General features: G+C 49.9%; 3 protein-coding genes across 4 annotated transcripts; 1 reads left to right on the forward strand and 2 right to left on the reverse strand.

Moving 5' to 3' along the window:
- Window positions 1-1,578: 1,578 nt before the first annotated feature.
- On the forward strand, window positions 1,579-10,579 carry HAS3 (hyaluronan synthase 3; the record flags this gene model as incomplete). Of its 2 annotated transcripts, none has more annotated exons than XM_084257327.1 (3): window positions 1,579-2,214; window positions 5,501-5,602; window positions 10,472-10,579. In XM_084257327.1, the coding sequence occupies 3 exons, from the start codon at window positions 1,579-1,581 to the stop codon at window positions 10,577-10,579; spliced, it is 846 nt and encodes a 281-aa protein (XP_084113453.1). The 2 variants fall into 2 exon arrangements, with proteins under 2 accessions (XP_084113453.1, XP_084113452.1); XM_084257326.1 differs by lacking the exon at window positions 10,472-10,579 and adding an exon at window positions 6,392-7,315.
- A 392-nt stretch (window positions 10,580-10,971) lies between these two features.
- DERPC (DERPC proline and glycine rich nuclear protein) lies at window positions 10,972-12,585 on the reverse strand (the record flags this gene model as incomplete). The annotated part of the gene is made up of 1 exon (XM_084257330.1): window positions 10,972-12,585. The coding sequence occupies one exon, from the start codon at window positions 12,583-12,585 to the stop codon at window positions 10,972-10,974; it is 1,614 nt and encodes a 537-aa protein (XP_084113456.1).
- CHTF8 (chromosome transmission fidelity factor 8) lies at window positions 12,582-13,608 on the reverse strand (the record flags this gene model as incomplete). Its single annotated transcript, XM_084257331.1, has 3 exons — window positions 12,582-12,803; window positions 13,205-13,322; window positions 13,586-13,608. 3 exons carry the CDS (start codon window positions 13,606-13,608, stop codon window positions 12,582-12,584), a joined length of 363 nt encoding a protein of 120 aa, XP_084113457.1.
- Window positions 13,609-21,734: the final 8,126 nt, after the last annotated feature.

Below are 21,734 nucleotides of genomic sequence, written 5' to 3' on the forward strand. Positions count from 1 at the left end.
GAGGACGCGCGGAAGCTCGCGCCAGCTCCCCGGGATAGCAGCGGGCAGAGCTGGGGCGGCGCGCGTCCCGCAGAGGCCGGGCTGCCACAAGCACTTTCCGGAGCGAGCTGCTGGAATGCTGCCGGTGCCCCAGTCCCAGGCTGATTTTAGGCAGTGCCTGCGAGTTCCTCACCCTTCTCGTGTGAGAGGTGGCGGGGCGCAGGCATTGTTCCCGGGGGAGGTGTGTTGTGTTGGGGTGGGGCTGGAAGGTGGATGTCAGTGAGACCTCGAGTTGGAGCAAGCTTGAAAGTGAGACCTCATTGTCTGTAGAGGGTGAGTGGTGGTGGAGCCGGAGTCTCCAGACCAGGCAGGGGGCCAGGAGAGGACGTGGGGAGGCAACCTGGGCAGAATAGAGGGCCTTGGGGTCCCCTCTCAGTCTGCCCCCTCCCGCTCCCAGCCGGCCTTCCTCTGGGGTAGTCCTCCAGGACTGGAAGATGCTTTTCCATTTCCATTTTCAGGGAAATGCTTTACCTGAGAGCTAAGAAGTAAGAAACCATTTGAAGTCCTGGTTCAGGGGGTCCCGAGCCTCAGAGCACCTGGGCGCGGTCTGGCAGCCTGGAGGAGGTAGAGCTGTGTCGGGCATCCGTCTCCTGGTGCAGAGTCCCCGGCTCTTTCCAGCACAGCACGGCTGCTCCCAACAGGGCAGATGCCAGGGGTCCTGACTTAGTTGCAAATGAAACCTGGCAGCATTTGTAGGAGTGGTGGGGCGAGCGGGTGAGGAGATTCCACTGGGCACTAGGACCAAGTGCATGGGGCACCCCAGGCAGCCCCCCCCACCCCAGGCTGCTGCAGTGGCAGCTGCGGTTCCCTCAGGTGCCGGGAGTGCTGAGCCTCCAGCAGGGCGGGCTGTCCGCACCCAGCCCTCGTGTCCTTTCTTTCCCTCCTCTGCTTTCCCTTTCTCTCCTGCCTCAAGCACATGAGGAAAAGGGGAGAAAGCAGAGGCAGAAGGAAACTTTCTATCACCGATTTTGTAGTTTGGAGAGAGGGAAGATGTTTCCTTTTTCCCTGGGCTCCTGCTGTTTCTTTTCCTCCCCCACTTTCTTGGCGGTTCTCATGGGCGAACAGCCCCTGCCAGAGCGCAGTCTTCTAGGGGGTCTGGGGACCGGCGCAGCTGCCACCTGGGCTCGCTGCTGTCGGGCCCCCAGGTGCTCCTGAAGCTGACCTTGGGGACAGGCACCTCGCTCTTCTGCTGCCCACCAGATGGATGTCACCTGGTCCTCTCTGGCTTGGCAAACAATAAGTGCTCGAAATGCTTCACCTACTCTAGGAACCTCTTTAACTTTCAAAGACACACTGAGGCTAGTGCCGCAGTCCACATTTACGGATGAATTAATAAAAGGCAGGACATAGTCACACAGACAGATAGTAAGAGGCAGAGCTGGGGTTTATCCCCACACTCTGGCTTCTGAGTATACAAACAGTCTTAGTTACGCTCAGTAGGGGATGATGCTTTTTATTAGTGTTTTTAATCACGCCCCCACTTGCTCGGACTGGAGATGCCTCCCGTCTGATTCCACATCTCTCGCCTTGTCCCTCCAGATGCCGGTGCAGCTGGCCACAGCCCTACGTGTGGTGGGCACCAGCCTGTTTGCCCTGGTGGTACTGGGGGGCATCCTGGCAGCATATGTGACAGGCTACCAGTTCATCCACACCGAAAAGCACTACCTGTCCTTCGGCCTATATGGTGCCATCCTGGGGCTGCACCTGCTCATCCAGAGCCTGTTTGCCTTCCTGGAGCACCGGCGCATGCGGCGGGCAGGCCGACCTCTGAAGATGCCCTGCCCACCCCGGTGCTCAGTGGCACTCTGCATCGCTGCCTACCAGGAGGACCCAGACTACCTGCGTAAGTGCCTGCGCTCTGCCCAGCGCATTGCCTTCCCTGACCTCAAGGTGGTCATGGTGGTGGACGGCAATCGCCAGGAGGACACCTACATGCTGGACATCTTCCATGAGGTGCTAGGTGGCACTGAGCAAGCTGGTTTCTTTGTGTGGCGCAGTAACTTCCATGAGGCTGGTGAGGGCGAGACGGAAGCCAGCCTGCAGGAGGGCATGGACCACGTGCGCAACGTGGTGCGCACCAGCACATTTTCGTGCATCATGCAGAAGTGGGGAGGCAAGCGAGAGGTCATGTACACAGCTTTCAAGGCCCTTGGTGACTCGGTGGACTACATCCAGGTAAGTGTACCACCACCCCCCTCCCCCCCAGGAGTATGTACACACTGAATGTATCTGGCCAACGGGGCATGGGCCCCTCTAAAAAGTTTCAGTCTAGTCTATAGATCCCTTGTGTTGCCCCTTCTTCACATTGAAGAATGCAGGAGGGCTTGGTGGTTCTGAAGCTGCCTCCAAAAGACCTGGGATGGAATCCCGATTCTGTTGCTATCAGTTCTGTGACTTTGGTGTGGTCTCTGGACTGGTATTCCAAAAAGGACAACAGCAAACAGGTGTATGGTATTTCATTCATAGCAGGCATTCCAGTGGGCATTGCATACATATTATTTTGACCCTCATAATACTCCTAGGGAATAAGAACTATTATCTCTACTCATATCTGAAGCACAGAGAGGCTAAGTAACTTCCTTAATGTCACACAGCAGGAAGGTGCATAGCTAGGATTTGAGCTGAGTCTATTTTTACCACCAAGTGATACTGCCTCACCATTGGCAACGTGGGGATGTGTCTCTTCATAAAGAAATGTGGTGAAGAGCAAGCGAAATCATGCTCCAGAGCACTCATATATTGTTTCATTTTAGGCCAAAAAGTTCCACTCTTATGGTGTCAAATTAATGTCTGTAAGATGGCGGAAGGACAGTCACAAATGTCAGTCATCCTCCAGCTTCATTTTGCAGCAGCCTTGGCTGGACCCCTGAGCAGACCCTGCCAGCTTCTAATCAAAGACACCAATGTGGAAATTTTATGAGGGTGACAAAGTTGACCTTTTTTTTTAAAGATTTATTTATTTATTTATTTATTTATTTATTTATGCAAGCACTGGGTACAGTCAGAAGCGCGGGAGGGTGAGAGAATTCACCAGAGCCAGAGCAGGGGACAGAACAGGCAGAAGGACCGAAGTACACTGCTGAGGGGAGCAGCGGGCGGCAGGAGAGGTCTGCGCGCCATATGGGACCCTTGCCGGTGGCTGGGGATCGAACCAGTGCTGCAGAGGCTGTGGGCAGCTTTGCAACCCAGCGCTCAACCTCTGTGCCACCAGGGGAGGCCGCGACATCTTTTTTTTAAAAAAAAGATTTATGCATACAAGAATTGGGGTACAGGCCAGAGGGTGTGTGTGTGTGTGTGTGTGTGTGTGTGTGTGTGTGTGTGTGTAAGTAAGAGGATTCACCAGAGAGAGTGGGGAACAGAACAGGCAGATTGACTGAAATACACTGCCGAGGGGAGCAGCGGGCAAGTCAGGAGAGGTCTGCAGCGCCATGTGGGTAGCTACCTGGCCGGGGATTAAACTCGTGCTGCAGAGGCTGTGGATAGCTTCGTAGGTTGCATCTTAACCCCTTGAGCCACCATGGAGGCCCTCAAAGTTGACATATCTTTAGTTTTCAAATAACAAAACCTAGAGAGGACTGAGGAGATGAAAGCTGACATGCTGCAGTTCCATGTAGAAACCGACACCCAGAACCCTGGATTTCTGGCCCAGCACCTGTTCCTCTGCCCCCTGCCAAGTTTTGCCATCACTTGGTGTGTGAGTGAACAGCAGCAGTTGTGGTCGCCCTCTTGTGTACCAACTCAGGCTTACCATAGCATATTGAGTCCTCTGGTGTTTTAATTCTCTGGACTACAGCCACCCAAAATTAGCTTGCCTCAGATTTTTTGGGGGCTTTTTTGAAAGTTGCATCCTCACATGAGAGCTGGAACATTTTTGTCTTCCTAGGCCCAAGGATCTCCTCAGCCTTGTAGGGAAGGGTGTGAGGCAGTTTTCGGTTCTGCAGCTTACCTAGGGTGAAGGGGCCTCAACCTTTGAGCCCTGACACTTGGCTCAAGCCACAGTGACCTTCGTCACCTGTTCTCATGAAGCATAGGGTCCCTAAAACCTGCTCTGCCATACAGCCTCCTTTCCTGGTCACTTCCTGTGTGTCCTGGTAGATGAGTAATAACCTATGTAACCTAGCCAGCCTTTATTTTTCAGGCTCTGGGGTCACTGCTTGGAGTAAACCTGACTCCAGTCGATGAACGTGTGGTGGATTTCAGCCTGTGCTGCTGAGGCTGTGTCTTCCCCTCTGCAGGAGAGAGCCCTGCCCCAGCCAGAGGGGAGTCCAGGGGCCCCAGCTTAGCTTGTATTGTTCCTCTAGAAAGACCTCCCTGGAGTGAAGGAAGTAGAGCAGCCTGAAGAATGGATTAGAATCAGGGGCTGAGACAGCAGTGTGGCCTGTGGCCTGAGGGCTCTCTGGGTATCTGGGCCAGGATGTAAGGCCAGGTCAGGTGGGGAGTCGAGGGAGAGGTTAGAAGAAACCCAGCCTGTCTGCCTTCAGCCTTCTACTGCTGTTCGTGACCACCCTGTCTTCCGCGAAGATGAAGGTGGGTGTGGGTGGGGGGCACCGTTCCCATGAGCTAAAGAGCTCTCACTCCACAACTTTAGTAAAAGGACTATAGGCTTTTGCAGACTAGGGTTTGGCTCATCTGTGGACACTGTCCTTTGTTGTTAGGGAAACTAAGTCCCCTGACCAATGTTTATCTGGACTGTTTGTACCCTCTCAGTAATTTCCCCATAAAACAGACAAGGAGTCAGCTACCCAGATTCCACTAATGGGACTACCTGTTAGAATTGGACCGTGAGCCTCCAGGGAAGGAAGGGTGAGTGGGCAGGATTTGAGCCTGGGTCTGATTGGAGGCGGCTGCTGCCACCTTCTATGCCCATCCAGGTGAGAGCAGTCCTTGGCCATCCAGTGCAAAGGGAACAGAGAACTGGCAGCCATGTTAGTGGGGGGCTGCTGACTGGACAGATAGAGCTTCACCCCCTTGGTTGTGCAGGTGGCCAGAGGCTGACATGGGGGCTGACATGACCCTGTTAATGGTTCTCTGGGAAAGACGAGAAGCCTCTGACAAGAGCCATTCCTTGACCTTCTGAGGAGTGTCTTCTGGCCTTGATGGAGCCACTGTGCCTGTTACCTGATTGCAATGGTTTTTCCTCTTTTCTTCCATGGATCCCAGAAAAACATTTTGAAACATTCTGTGAACCTGCCTCCACAGGGGCTGAAACTTACCCATTGCCAAGCCTTTATCCCTTTCCAGGCCTGCCACCAGCAGTCTCCTGTGTGTCTCTCAGCCTTTTGGCCATCAAGCTTGATAGCTCAACTCTTCTTTTCCTGATTTTCCTTGTCTCACCCCTTCTATTTGGTCTGTGAGCTAGTGGTTGGAGGGGAATCATGTGAATGGGGTTACGTCCTGCCGGTCGGGAGGGGCTGGCATAGGCCTCAGACCCCAGTGGGCTGACAGTGGACTTCCTCTGCAGGTGTGCGACTCTGACACTGTGCTGGACCCAGCCTGCACCATCGAGATGCTTCGAGTTCTAGAGGAGGACCCCCAAGTGGGGGGCGTCGGAGGAGATGTCCAAGTAAGAAGTAACCAGGGATTTCTTGGGAGGGGGATGGTGTCTGGACACTCTGCATCTTAATCCGATTGGATAAGCCTGGGAAATGGGCATCTTGGCCAAATAGTAGTATTGGGGAGCATTTTCACTACTATCACAGGGTTCACTTGCTATCTATCCCAATTCCTATTCTTTTTCAATCTGAGGGGGCACTGATCACTTGCCAGGTATGGAGAGGGCCTATACTGCTAGGAGGGGCATAGTGTCCTGAGGCCGCCAATTCTGGAGGGTACTTCCTTTTTGGCCAGTGGTGCAGCATGCACCTCTAAAATTAGACCCTTGAGCGACCCTGGCTCTTAGGGAAGTTGTGCTGAGGAGCTCTGGGCAGCATCTTCTTCCAGAGGATTCTGTTGGCAATGTGCCATGTCTTCCCAGGGAGCTTTCCAAGCTGTGAGAAGGGTCGGGATGAGTGGCTGGGGTGTTGCGTTGCATCTTTCTAAAAGCCTTCTCTCTGCCACCACCACGGGCTGGTCCTGAGCTTGAAGGTGGCTTTGACTGCTAGAGCAACTTCAGTGGGACAGTCAGTGCCCCTGACGCAGCGGGGGAGGTGGGGCTGGTGCTTCAGAGAATCACCTGGTGCGGCTGGCTCCTCTGAGCCTCAAGATTTCCAGCCCCAGCTAAGCTAGGAGTGACAGCCAAGAATTTGAGCAATGGGCTACAGAACAGAGTGGGGAGGCCTCCTGGTCTCTGGTGTCTGTCTTCCTGGGGCATGCCCTCAGGTGAGGCGGCCCAGCATCTCTGGTTCCCTTGCAGATCCTCAACAAGTATGATTCGTGGATCTCCTTCCTGAGCAGTGTTCGGTACTGGATGGCTTTCAACGTGGAGCGGGCCTGCCAGTCCTACTTTGGCTGTGTCCAGTGTATTAGTGGGCCCTTGGGCATGTACCGCAATAGTCTCCTCCAGCAGTTCCTGGAGGACTGGTACCATCAGAAGTTTCTAGGCAGCAAATGCAGTTTTGGGGATGACCGGCACCTCACCAACCGAGTCCTGAGCCTCGGCTACCGGACTAAGTATACAGCGCGCTCCAAGTGCCTCACAGAGACCCCCACCAAGTACCTCCGGTGGCTCAACCAGCAGACCCGCTGGAGCAAGTCTTACTTCCGGGAGTGGCTCTACAACTCTCTGTGGTTTCATAAGCACCACCTCTGGATGACCTACGAATCAGTGGTCACAGGCTTCTTCCCCTTCTTCCTCATCGCCACAGTTATACAACTCTTCTACCGTGGCCGCATCTGGAACATTCTTCTCTTCCTGCTGACGGTGCAGCTGGTGGGCATTATCAAAGCTACCTATGCCTGCTTCCTTCGGGGCAATGCAGAAATGATCTTCATGTCTCTTTACTCCCTTCTCTATATGTCCAGCCTCCTGCCAGCCAAGATCTTTGCCATCGCCACCATCAACAAGTCTGGCTGGGGCACCTCTGGCCGGAAAACCATCGTGGTAAACTTTATTGGCCTCATCCCTGTGTCCATCTGGGTGGCAGTCCTTCTGGGGGGACTGGCCTACACAGCTTATTGCCAGGATCTGTTCAGTGAGACGGAGCTAGTCTTCCTTGTCACTGGGGCCGTTCTGTATGGCTGCTACTGGGTGGCTCTCCTCACGTTGTATCTGGCCATCATTGCCCGGCGCTGTGGCAAGAAGCCAGAGCAGTATAGCTTAGCTTTTGCTGAGGTGTGACACAGCACCCAAACAGAGCGGGACGAGTGCAATGGGTAAGGGAGGGAAGGGGACTGGACTGAGAAGGGGAGGGAGGGAGGAGGGAGTGCTGTTTTAGTTTCTTAATGGTCCAAAGGACTAATCTGAAGTGCAAAGAATCCGTGAGTGTAGTGTGGCCTGGTGCAGTTGTGCTTGGAGGAAGCAACACCGATTCCAGCTCTGGGCGGCCAGGGTGGTAAAGACTTGTGTGTTTTCAGGCTGCCTCTGCACACACAGCGGCCTCTAGATGTCTCTTCTTCCCCAGGGCTCCAGAGGGAACTCAGAAGGGTGCTAAAAACCAAACAGTAAGTTCCACTTTGTGGCAGCTTCTGACGGGCAAGTGAACAATGACAGACAGCCTGTGGGAAGGGGTTCTTTTAGCCCATCTGAACACAACCAGAGGTGGTGGGACAATTTCTGAGATCTGGGCCAGCTAGTAGTGTGCCCCCCTCCCCCCCCCCCCCCCCAGCTCCCCATGTAGTTATCAATGCAATAAGATTGTGCCTGAGATACAAGGCCCAGAAGCCCGGTCTTTGGGCATCCAAAAACAGGGTCCAAGAATGGTGCTTTATTATGTGATGTACCCCTCCCCTCATCTCAACACCCCAAGGACAAGCCAAACCAGCAGGGAGTTAGCACTGAACTGGTTTTAAGTGTATATATACATGTTAAAAAGGAAAGTTTGCCAGGAGGACAAAGATTGGTGCTACTCAAGCCCATGGGTCACATGGAGGCCTTGGGCTGATTGTGTTCCACCTAGAAGTTGCTCAGACAGCTAGCCTTAGCTTGTCGGCCTTTTCTGCTGGGGAGACATGTTTTGGCCATCTACTGGGAAGATGAAACCTCAATCTGTTCAGAAAAGTGAGGTCTCAGGAATTTCAACCTGTGTAATCCCGAATTCCTCTCAAATTCAGCTCTGATCTCTAACAGCCTCCTCACTTAGCTTTCTTCAAGGTGATACAATCACCCTTCTACCCTCCTTACGCCTCCATGGGTAAATTTTTCAAAGCGGCAACTGAGCCAGAGCCTGAGCTGACAGGCACTACAGTAGGCAAGCCTGTCCTCAGCGAATGGGGAAAAAAACGACCAGGAGCCTCTCACCAAACTGACAAAAATCTTCAAACTCTTGGACGGGTTCCTCGGCCGCTGGGTAGCATGGTGACTTTCAGGCTACATCTTGACAATCATCTCCCCTGCACAGCTTTTCAGTGTTCCCCAACTGGTTATCTTTGAGACCATCTTTTTGCTTCAGTGACTTCTCCAGGGACTTCCTAGAGACAAGTTTTAGGTGGTCACTACTGCATTTCCTTGCTTCTTTCCAGAAACCAAACTAGGAGATGGAATTGGTTCTTAAGTCCTAAGGTTCTTGCTTCTCAGGCCTCTTGAGGCTGTTTGATGTTACTCCTGCCCCGCTTGCCCTGCCTTTTTTTTTTTTTGCAGTGAGGGATGGTTATTTTCTACATTTTTGCAATCCATAGACTGGTCTGAGCTCTTGGATTTAAAACCTAGAGTCTTGACTAAAATTTTGACTTAGGGGATTGCTTCCTGCATGTTCTCTCTTCAGACCTCCATTCTCCAAAGCGTTGGGTAACCCAAGAACCAGCTCTTAGAGTAGTGGGGGGAGGGGGGTGGAGGGGGTGGGCGGCAAGCCCCTAGAGCCCAGGTGCTTCCTACAAAGGAACAAAGTGTACTCTGAGCCACAGACTGGCAAACCCTGGTGCTTTCCTTCATTACCCACGAACTCAAGCATTTTCCAGGGTCAGCCAGTACTTCTGCATCACAGACCTCGTTTCTGATAAGACTGCTCCGTTGGTCGGGCCTAATCCATGAAGGCTGGGAAGTGGCAGCAGGCTTTTGCCACAGGCAGTTGTCCCAGGCTCTTCTGTGTTTTTTGCTAGCCAAGAAGTAACTGTTTCCAGCACTACAATGGAGGAAATCCGGTCAGCCAACTGCAGAGTTCAGGCTTCATTAAGGGCTTTTTCCCCTCAGCTTTTACTTGCAGGTTTATGTAGAATGGACTCCTGGATGGAGAACTCTTGGCTGTCCTACCATCAGCTCTGCCTTGCACTGTGGTCATCAACTTTCCTCAGATCAAAAGTAGGCAGGTATAAGTAGCGGGCTCACAACATTTGACCTCGACTGGTTTTTGTAAGTTATTTTGTACATTTTTCAGCAGTGAAACCAAACTGGGTCTTCAGCTTTATCCCCTTTTCTTACAAGGGAAGAGCCTTTATACGAGTGGACACATTTTGGTTGTTTCCTCATTGAGAATTTTAATCCTCTTTTGTATTTCTACAGTAATTTGTAAACATATTTATTTTTACTTTTTTTTTTTTTTTTTTACTTTTCAGGTCAAAATTTTTTTATACTGCACTTATATGTCAAAATAAAGTTTCTCACATAATGTTGATCTCTGAGCTACTTCCTCCCTTGTGGTAATGAAAGCTAGCTCTTTATTCAAGTTTCAGGAGGCAAAGAGAAATGGTTTTGTCAAAGTACAATACTTCCAGTGGAATTTAGAAGTCATCACACTGCCTCTGGGCCTGGGCAGTACAGGAGCCCACCTTGGTAACTGCACACCCACGATGGCTTAGTTTCTATTGTAGAGGGTGGGGGGAGTCTGGTAAAATTACTGGCAGATGAGTTCTAGCTTAGGCTGAAAAATCAGAGCTTGCTTCCTCAAGTGAAAGCTTTTTATTTGGCTGAGAGCATGAACGGTGGCCATACAAACAATGAAAGGCATTGGGTAAATTTCCTTCCCTGTGGAACGGAACAGGTAACAAAATGGAGTGACACCGCAGCCCTCTCACCCCATTTATTAAAGAAACAGTAAGAAAAGATACAATGCAGGAAAAACACCAACATCCTTTGACGTCAGGCTGAACGAAGCACAGTGATTTCTCCCTTCCCCCCCCCCCGACCCCTCCCATACCCTTTCACCCCTTCCACATCAGTTTAAAATTTGAGGTTCTTTGATTGGGAGTACCAGTGAAGAGGAAGTTGGATGAGCAGTGGAGCCTTGATTCTGGCCTCCTGTGAGTCCCAGGAAAAGGAAGCTGCAGGCCCAGTCGATCAAGCAGAAAGTGTTATTTGGTGGGTCTCTTGAGTGGCTGCCCACCTTCCTGTCCTGTGTTCAAGCCCCCAGGGAAAGGTATGGCAGTAGAGGATGACCAGGTCCAAGCTGCCCAGGTCAGAGCTGCTGAAGCATGGTCCATTCACCAACGCGATATTTCAAGAAAGCAGTGAGCTGGTTCTCCAGTGGTGAGCGGGGACTACATATGAATTGGGACCTGCAGGCCAATGTATCCCTGAGGAAAAGTCCACAAGAACAATTCAAGAAACTAGTAAGAAACAAGGGGCAGAAAGCTGTGGGACAAAAGCACAACAGGCTTTTGGAAGGTTGTGGAGATCCTTTATCAGGGTCAGGATCAATCCCATCTGCTTTAATCCATGTCCCACAAGTAACTTGTCACCTTCAGTCAAGAAAGAAGCAAAGGAAAGAGATGGCTCACTTGAACTCGAGCCCCAGCTATGTACTTCAGACTGTAGCTCCCTATCTACCCTTTTACTTAAAACACAGCCCCTGCCCAGAACCACAGTGCCTAGAAACCAAGGTGGTCCTGGAGAGAAAATGGTGTTTAAGGGGGCAACATCCCATTTGGGTACATTGCAGCCATTGGACCCCCTGGTCTGGGGAAAGCAGCTGGGTTTGTGCCAGGGAGGCTCCCCACTCTAGGAAATGGAACCAAAGTTTTGCTTACCGGGCCATTCATCCTTGGAAAGGAAGCTGGGTTTAGACCCATGGTCCCAGTTGGCCTTGCAAAAGGAGCTGGGTTCATACCCACAGGGCCTGCTGGAGAAGAACCCAGGGGCCCAGGAGCTGACCTGGGGAAAGTAACTTGTCCAGGGCCTAATGGGCCAGTAGACCTTGGGAAGGTAGCTGGACTTGGGCCTTGTAAGCCAGTGGCCCTTGGGAAGTTGGCTGGGTTGGGACCTATTGGCCCAGTGGCTCTTGGGAACATTGCTGAACTTGAGCCCTGGAGGCCAGTAGACCTTTGGAAGGTAGATGGGTTTGAAGCCAATGAGCCAGAAGACTGGGAGAAGGCAGACGGGTTCAGTCCCCCGGGACCTGCCCCCCTTGGAAAGGGATTAGCATTTACTCCCATTGGGCCAGCTGGCCTTGAGAAATGAGCTGAATTAGGGCCCATAGGGCCAGGGGCCCTGGACATAGGAGATGGATTTGGCCCAGGAAGGCCGATTCCCCGAGAGCCAGGACCCGAGTTTGGGCCAATAGGACCAGGTACTCTTGCCATGGGGGATGGGCTTGCACCCATGTTTCCAGAAGCCTGTGAAAAAGAGGATGAATTTGCTCCTAAAAGACCTGCTGCTCTTAATATGGGGGCAAGATCTAAGCCTTGAGGTCCACCCATTCTTAGGTTGAGACCAGATCCTGTGCCTAAAAGACCACCAGCTCTGGTGTCCAGATTAGGGCCTGGACCCAGGCCACCGGCCCTGGGGTTGGGCCCAAGACCTGGGCCCATGCCACTTGCTCTTGGGTTGGGCCCAAGGCCTTGGCCTGGAAACATACCTGACCTCGGTGCAGGGTTTGTACCTACAAAGCCTGATCTCATACTGGGACTTGGCCCAGGGCCCACACCAACAGGCCGAGGGTTGGGAGGACCGTTCCCAGAAGTCAACAGGACACCTCCTCTCAGGTTGGGTCCAGATCCAGGGCCCATGGGACCGCCACTTCTGGGGTCAGGACCTGTTCCCAGAAGACCACCGGCCCTTGGGTTGGTCATAGGACCTGGTCCTGGGAGACCCCCTACCCTGGGGTTAGACATAGGCCCTGGGCCTGGAAGTGCCCCTGCTCTAGGGTTTAGAGCTGGGCCGGGGCCTGGGCCCAAGAGGCCACCTGGCCTTGGGAAAGAAACTGCACCTGTGCCAGTAGAATTCATCCCTCTTGGAAAAGAAGCCATGCTTGGATCACGAGCACCAGCACTGGCAGGGAATGGTGCTGGATTTGAACCTGATGAAGCTGGAAAAGACGGGTTCCTTGGAAAGGGGGCCATATTTCCAAGAGAACCAGTTGCCATTAGAAAGGGATCTGAGTTCATGCCCAATGAGTGGCCAGAGTTCAGACCAGGACCTCCCTGTGGTCCCAGGGAACCGTCCAGCCGTCCTCGAGGTGGCAGCGGAGCACGAGTCCAAGGAGTTGGCCGCTCTCTAGGGAAAATCCGCGGTTCTTTCATACTTTCTTGGGGACGTTGGTGATAATGGGCTTGGGGCGAGTTTTGAAAAGGATCTTGTTTTTGATGAGTGCTGTCACCAGGTAGCGGGTGCCAGTATCGCCAAGCTCATCACAGTCCTGCTCTGTAGGAGTGTGTTTGACGAGGACAGCAAAAGGTTTCTCCAGATGGACAAGCTTCCCATAAAGGATATGATGTCCCACAATCAGCACAGGAATTCCCTTTGGCAGAACAAGAACAAGATGCCTAAGGTTCAGGGCAAGGTCATAACACGCAGATGCCTTCTAAAGCTGCTCTTGGCAGGCAATGCTGGCACCTCCACTCCCTGGTCTGGCTCTACCTTTGTTGAGACACATTGGACAACCCGCCCATGTGCCCTTTTACGCTTTCTGTGCCCAGGTAAGAGAATTTCCACTTTTACAAATGTGACCCTTCTAGATTCCCCAAAGCTAAACTTCCCTGTTACTGCAGAGATGGGGGGAGAACAAGCAGATAGGTTAGCAGATTAGCTAGACCTTGAATAACAAACCTGAGGGCAGTCCTCATTCTGGGTCCTGGGAGCACCACCTTGGTGTAGCTTGCTTTCCTGAGGCATTAGGCAGGGAAAGAAAAGCCCCCTCACCTCAGTGGTGTAATGGAGGTCTCCCAGGAGGTTTCCAGCTAATCCAGTGCTGTAGCGAGCCTCGATCTCCCCCTGTAGCTCCATCAGCACCCATTCTGCCAGGCCTCCAGCCCCAGCACTGCAAGCAAAGGGCTGGCGGTTACAATATTTTTGAGTGGTGAAGGATGAAGTGTCCTACACCACCGTTCAAGGCTCAAAGGAACTCTTTGTTGAGCATAAGTTCTTGGGAAATTGGGCAGTGCTAGGCACTGAACTAGAGACTGAAATGCTCAAGGATTTGTGCAAGATGCACCTGAGGACCCCAATTCTTCCAGAAAATGTCAAACCTATAAAGTCCTAATCATTCAAGCTAAATTTAAAATCTTGAAAAAATGTACTTACCAGGAAATAACAATTTGCACCATGAGCTTTCCGTCTTTAAAAAGCGACTGAAAATAAGCTGTAGAGAGAAAAGAGATTTAGGACAATATTTACCACTTAAACATGTCAGGTACTTTTCTACGTACTTTAAACACATTTTATTCTCCTAACAATTCTATATGATGTAAAAATGTTTTAACTGATATCATTTATGTGAGACTGCTTAAGGCCATACTACTGTATGACAAGTTAGCAGCAATCATTTGTGTTCAAGGTCACATACTTACTAGTCAGGATCTTAACTAAGACTGACACTGCAGAACCTACACTTACTTAAAAAAATTTTTTTAATTGAGGTAATATTTGGATACCTCTGTCAGGTATTGCCACAACAGTGCAAGATCTACATTCTTAACCACTAAGATAATTTGCCTTTCTCAAAAATAGCCTTCTACTTCTAAATACTCTTCTATTCTTAATTTCTAAAAGACTAAGAGATTATTTTAACTTTACTTTGGTGATATAAACTTCAAGCCTACCACTTTCGTTATCTTCTATTTCAAGGTTCAAAGGACCACCTTTAACTAAAAATAAAGCCAAGAGAACCAAGTAAAGTCCTTCAGACAACTTTTGTGCATGGTAAGCTGATTTCTGTTGTGACTCTCATCAGATCTTCAGACCACCTTTCATTTTACTAGAAGACACTTAGTTTTCATTTTATACAACGGCACCACCTGGTGGCACGTTTATATTACTCAACGGGTTAAAACAGGATCTTTTTGCCCAACAACTGGCTTCATTTATATGTCTTTTTCTGGGAAGGATAGATTCATGGGCGACTGAGGGACCAGGGGATGTTCTGGCTAAGTCCTTAAATGTAGCTTAGTGAAGGGATATTAATCCAGTGTTTACCAACTGCTGTACAGAAGGAATAGGTGTTATAACTGCGTCTGGTCTTGCAAACACATGACTAGAAGTTATCTATTTTTGTTTTTAGAAATTAGATTTCTTTGCTGATGTAAATCTTCACCTTGCAGATCCAAGGGAAAAGTATGTTACTGGCAGCCTCTGGCAGAGGGCACCAGAAGCTGTACTCCTGATCACCAAACACACTTTGGAAATATGAAGTTGATTAATTCATTGGACTTCAAATTTAAATATAAACAAACAGTAGCCAATATATTTACTATGAATCATATACTGTGCATATATATATGGGAGGTACCTTAATCACTTTGACTCTCTCTGATAGGTACTTATCGCTATTCTGCAGATTTTGAGGCATGCGTGCATTTGCTTGTATGTGGTATGCACACAGTTAAAATGTGGCAGAGGCAGCTTATGGACAGCAGGCTGACTTTATCTGTCCTCATGACTACCCTTCCAAAGAAGAAAACTAAGTACCAGTGAGAACAAAAATCATGAAGGCATCAGACAGGCACTGTGTACTGCAGGAGCCGGTCAGAATGGTGATGGGGAGCCAAGAGGTCATCCTTGAATAAGCCAGGCCTCCTGCACCACCACCAGTTGTGGCATCATTTGAGAACAGGTGATCCCCTAGCTCAGGAGGGCAAAGGTTTTCTGAAAGCAAAGGAGGCCCCACCACTACTATCAACCAAAAGCACTTTAAACAATTTTTCTTTTCCAAGGTTTCTTGAAGGAGAAAGGATAACCACTGAGTTTCCAGCCAGCAAGGGTGCAACACTTCACTAGCATCAGACAAGTCGCTTCATGACTATGGGGTGACCATCGACCCAGGTGATCTGAGTCAGTAAATACCGTGCAGACCAAATTAAAGTGTGTACAAAAAATGTTCTAAAGACCCTATGTTTCAGTGGATGGGATAAATCAGCATTCCCACAGTATAATTCTGACTATAACTTAAAGATTGGTAGATACATATTTTAGCCATAAATCAAAAAAAAAAAAAAAGGTTCAATGAGAAACTTAAGTTTGTATAGGTTAATCCATACACATAAACTGAAGAGGTTCTGATAAGTTTTCTGAGACGGATGCTGCAGGTTATTTTCCCTTAATGGTTTTGTGAAAATAAAATACAGGTGGTTTCTAAGAACCAGTAAGATCTTCACAAAGATACACATGTTCCAGGAGGATCGTGGCGGGGATTACTCCTTAAGGTCTTGGACCACAGGTTTGAGATGGCATGTGTGGACTATTTACAAGAAGGGATGTAGAAATATTTGCAGTGCATGCTCCATTTCCTGAACAGGAATTCAGTATGTGGCCTAAAAAGGCAAAGGAAAACAGATGCTTGGTAGCTGGGTACTGCACCTGCACACGAATCCCCAGTGCTCAATGAGCACACACTGCTTTACACCTGTGGAGGAGACTGTGTCTGGGTACTACTGGGACTGTCAGACACTTGGCGGTGCTCCTGAAGTGAGAACTCACTATTCTGCTGCTGTATACACTCAGGCTGGAAACATATGCCAGACCTATTGGGATGCTGAATATGTGAGTGCAAATGAAGCTCACACCCAGCTAGAAGAGTTCAGGTCACAGGAACCTGGGGTCTGATCTGTCTGCATTTATGTATAAGAGGGTATATTTGTCAAAGCACTAGAGATGGAGAAGGCATCCCTTTAGCAAATTAAAAAAAAAAAAAATCTATTTCATCACCTTAAAATATCCTCTCACCTGAATCCTATTATTCCTTTTTTTTTTTTTTTTTGCTCCTTTAGATTACTAGTCTACAGAAATGTTCCCAGGATCAGAGTAGGGAAGTATATCCAGGTACTTAACTGAGAATGTACCTGTTGGAGGTGACAAGGAATATGCATTTTACTTGATGTGGAGCTGACTAAAAAGGATGAGATGGTGCAGCCCTATCTGCCCCATCTCCTGGCAAGTAGGCAGTTAGTAGAAGTGAAGACCTGTGATACAAGTCAGATCCTGTGAGTAGTAATACAGTAACATCACAATGAAATTTTTCTATATGAAAGTATTTTTTTAGTTCTTCAGCCTCAATTCATTCCTACAAGGAGAGTAATTTCTATGTGTTCTAAGATTTAGCTTGTGTGGAAACTGTAGCTTTATCAAGTCTGAAGGCCCAGTCTGATGAATACACTGTATCAAATCAAGAAACTACAGGTTGTCAGTGGAAGACCTGGGCCAGCACCTCTCAGGAGGCCAGAGTTTAAGACCCAGATTTAGCTAAAACCAAGTAACTCTCTCTGGTTAATAATAATTCCAAGTTGACAATGTAACTATAGAGTCAGGGAGAAAATTCTCCAATGCTGCTTTTCAAAAATTTGTTTAAATTCATTGTATTTCAAAGTGTAATGTCACGGGCTACAACTAGAGTGTGGGCCTGCAGAGGCAGGATAGTCTGGGGAAAAAACCAATCTCTCTCTCGTGCAATAAATTCTTCCCCCATCTCATTAAAAGGAGGGCGCTTTTCCTACTCAATTTTTATGGGCCTTAACATGGCTAAATAAAATAAGTAATGCATAAATTCTATATTCCTAAGGTAGTCAAATGAGTTCAGCTCTTTAATTTTTTTAAAGGGCTTTGTATTTTAGGCTCCCAGTTTTTGCCTAAAAATGCCTTTTAGGAGACCTCTAAAGGTATAGGAATGTTACTTAACTACATCTGCCCCAGATCATTCTCAATTTTAAGACCTGAAATTAATCTGGAGATACTTGGTAAAGTCAAGACAACTAACTACTTGACTTTACCACAGAGCAGCAAAGGAATCTGCATTTTAAGAACTACTTTAGACCTACAGTGGGAAGCCTAATCAAAACTTAGAAGGCTTGTCTGGGATTTGACCAATCTGGGGTACACCTTACTTAATGGTCAGTTGTTATGGCTGTTATGAAGTCAATTATTAAAACCTGAAAAATCCAAGTGTCACCAGTTTAAGAGGAAAAGTCTAGGCTGATCATCTTCATAATATAAGAAGCTTCATTTCTCATACAGCCAAACATGTTTCTGGATTCTCTTGTTTCATCCTGAAAATAACCCTATAATATAGGCACTGTCTTATCACTCCCATTTTACAAATGAGGAAACAAAAGCTAAAGTTTAAGTGACAAGCCATGCAGTAAGTAGAGCTGGAGGTGAGCACAAACCCTCCACACCCTGGTCTGTCTTGCAGTCCTCTCACACCACCCTGCCTTATTCAATACTTTTGTATCAGATCTGATTGTTTTGCCATCTTTCTCACAACAGCTCCTACAAAATGGCAATGAAGTATCTTTGGAGGGGAAAGCTTATTTAAGTAACTTATGTAGTAAGTTACATTGTGGAGTAGTTAAAAACCAACACTGTGCCTGACATTGAGGTTATAGAAACCTTTAGGGATCGACTCAAGGTCACCTCCAGGATTCAGAACTTTTTTCTAAACCTCTGACTTCTTGATATAAATCAAAATAAGCCAAGAGAAGAGAGGGCATGTTTGTCACTGATTTGTCATCACTGATGTAATTCTCTTATTCTTTGATTTCTGAATAAATGGTTAAAAGATTACTACTGTCTTTTGGATTACAACATGGCAGTGAGTCCCATAATATAACTGCCCCCAAAATAAAACAGGCCTAAGGAAAGTATGACATGTAGTCAATTAAACATACATACAGTTTATACTGAAAGGACTGTTTGCCTCAAAGGTTTAACCTAACTACAAGGAATTTCATTTTACTAGAGCTAAACAATTTGTTTTCATTAGTACCTTTCCATTCATCTTGTAGCTTTTTAAAAAGGGAATGAAGGTTTTAATAACTTTTAGTTAAAAAATCATTTTTCAGTAAAAAAATTAAATATATGACTAAAATGTTCGCGCATTGCTAGGCCAAAAGTTAGCAATTATGGAGCTGTTATTTGGTCCTGGGGATTCTTTGTGTTTAGGAAACAATGAGAATTCAAGTCGTCAGAGCTGATGATTTTGTGATTCTGCCATTTACTCGGAGTAATAGGGATAATTTCACCCTAAGCTTCAATTTCCCTACCAATAAATCAGGCATTTAAAAAAAAAAAAAACTAATCTCAAATGATTGTTGTGAGAATTAAATGAGGTTAAGAATGTAAAGTACTCAATAACGTGGCAAGTCGTTAGGCTCAAGCTATTACCTAGAACAGGACTTTCTTAGTGCAACAGAGTATCTTAACCCTACACTGTATAATTATTTTAATATTTATAGTGGACTAAAATATCCTATAAAAGCAGGTCATCAGAATAAAATCAAGTTTTACATAATAGGAGAACAACCCAAAGATGACAGTCAGGGTTCACCAAACTGCTTTAGGGACTAAGTTCTGAAATGGTTTTTCCTTAAACATGACGCCCATTTCTCCACGTGCCTTTCCACCAAATGAACAATTCAGAAAGTTTTACACAACTGAATGCAGATTATTTTTATTAGCAGTGTTGTGGTTTTGTGACTGGAGGGGATGGTCTAAGTTTCAATAGGGGATCTTGCCTCTTGACAGCTTATGTCATTAAGTGCTAAAATTCAGTTTCTAAAGGAGCTTAGTCCCCTACAAAAAGGGGCTACTGAGGGTAGGTGCAACTGAATGCTTCCAACTTTTCATTAGTGAAGAGTGTGTTCAAAAACGTGTGTGAATGCTATGCATACACGTGGCACTTTCCCATCACATTTTAGGATTCCCATGATGGAGGGAATGACTGGTATTTGCAGACAATAGATGATTTCGGTGGATCTGAGTTACTTCAGTTTTTTCCATCTCCTGCTACTCTGCTACCCCTTCTCAAACCCCCCTCCTTTACTGCCACAGCACCCTATCTTACCCGAAGCCCCCTCCTGTCTAGCCCTGCTTGAGCTCTCCATCTATCCTGGATTCTCCCACCGGCCCCAATCTCTCACATCCTCTCCCCTAACCCCTCCAATTTGAGTCACACTTCCTATTTCGAGTCCCGCCCACTTCCTGGGATTTCTCAATCCGCTCCCCCCCACCCACCCCCATTATCCCCAGACCTTTTCTGGGACCTCTTATGAGGCGGCTTCACCCTTTTTCCTACCTCCCAAGGAAACTACTCTTTAGTTTACCTTCCCCCGCCCCCCCCCACTGGAGTGGTATTCCAAGCCGTTTATCCTCCCCCCAAAGGTTTCTCTAAGCGTTCTTCTACCCCCCTCATTTTCCAAATTGTTCTCCGTTCCCCCCGCCCATTCGGAAACACTCCGCTCTTCAGGACCCCACCCCACTCTTCCCTCGCCTCTCACTCCACCCACAAAAGAACCAGGAGCTCCCCAAACTACCTTCCTTTCAACCCCTCTCCAAGTTTTCTCCCAGCGGCCCCCCCGATTTAAAATGTCCCTTCCAAAAAGCCTCACATTCTCACTCCCGCCCCCCACCCACCCGCCAAGTCCCCTTTCTGATATTCCCGCTACTCCCTGCGTTGCAGTTCTAGCCCCCCCGCCCCCCGCAAGCTTCGCGATCTGGGCTCCCCCCGCACCCCCCGCCGGGGACGAGCCCCTTCCCGCACATACCTCGAGGCTCCGGCCCGCGCCGCCCCCTTCTCCGTCCTGCGCCCGCGCTCGGCCACCCTTTCCGCCCTGCTCTCGCTCCGCTCCGCCCCGCTCGCTCCTTCCTTCCTTCCCGCCTCCTTCCCCCACAAATCCCGGCCCTCCCGCCCCGGGGGCCTCTCGGGGTTCGCCCCCACCTCCGCGCGGCCCTGCCCGCGCCCCTCCCCCGCCCGCGCCCCTCCCCCGCCCGCCGCTCCCGCTCCCCGCCCTCCGCTCGCCATTCTTCTCCCGAGCCGCGCGCCTCGCCCGGCCCCCGCTCTCTAGCTGCCCGCTCCCTCGGCCCCTCGCCCCCATCCCCGGCTCGGCCTCGCTCCCCGCGTCCTCCCGTGCCCCCCGCCCGCGGCCTGACCTGCAATGGCGGCCGCCGAGCGCGGCGCCGCGCGGCCAACGGGCGACAACCGAACCTCCCGCCGCCGTCGCCGCCGCCGCGAGCACTGCCTGCGCACTTCCGGCCCCGCGCGAGCGCTTCCGGGGCAGAGGCGCGCGCGCACGTGGGCCGGGGCGGAGGGCGGCGGCGCCCGGCGGCGGGTGAGTCGGGCAGGGGCGAGGGGCGTGGTGGGGAGAGAGGGGCGCCGGGGGAGGGCGGCCGGCCCCGGGCCCACCTTGGGGGGCTCCTGGTCCCCTCGTGCCGAGGGCGGTGAGGGGAGCGCGGGGGACACCGAGAGGGAAGGGCCGGCGGGACCCTCGCGCGCTGCGGACGCTGTTTCGCCGGGCTGGGCCGGACGCGCCCGTCCTGCCCCCGGGTTCCTCGCCGGGAGGGGAGACGCGCGGGGGGCGACCCGGAGGCGGCTCCTGCCCTCGCGCGGAGTGGGCTGCGGCGGAGGGGAGCGGGAGTGGACGTGCCAGGCCAAGTCCTCCCCTCCGGGGCTCTCAGTTCTGCCCGCCCCGTCAGAACCCCCCCCCCCCCCCCCCCCCGACACCGCGTGAGAGACTGTGGTTTGCAGACTTAGGACGCACTGGGGTAAGGGAGAGGTGCTTTCTAAAATGCAGGTTCCTGGGCCCCCTGTTAAAATTCTGGAACTATAGAATAGGACCCTGAGTCCTGCAGTAAAACCAAAAACCAAAAACAATAACACGTTTTTGCAGATGATTTTGATGCAGGAGTTCTGCGGATCTGACTTTGAGAAACTGATGTAGGTTTGTTAGGGGGAAAGGATGTCCTGAGCTAATCCCATACAGGCTTTGTGGACTCCACTCCCAGTCCAGACTAAAGCCATCAAGACATTGGGAAAGAAAATCCCATCACCATCAAAGGGAGGGTGGCTGGGACCTGAGGGTGGAGTTAAGCAGCCAGGTTGGGTATAAAAACCAAACACGTGGGCCTTGGGGTCTTCACTCCTGGCTTCACTCCTGGCTCGGGGCCAGCTCTCAGAGTGCCATGGGATTCCAGATCCGCAGATCGGGTAGGACGCATTTAAAACCTTGTCTCCCACTTTTCTCCCTGAGCTGTACATTTCCTCATTTCCCCTTCCCTTGCCAATAAACCTTTTATTAACCTTTCGCGTGCGCCTGCAGTAGAGCATTGATAAGTCCTTTTAAGCACGCGTGTGAGGAACCACAGTCAGGCACCCTGTTTTGTATTGGGGCTGCTCTATAACAGTTTGGCGCCCAGCGTGGTTTCCAAGTTACACCCGCGGTTGACCAGCCCAAAGTAACATTCCTTG

The sequence above is a fragment of the Talpa europaea genome (assembly GCF_964194135.1).
Source record: "Talpa europaea genome assembly, chromosome: 16".
NCBI classification, from domain to species: Eukaryota; Metazoa; Chordata; class Mammalia; order Eulipotyphla; family Talpidae; genus Talpa; species Talpa europaea.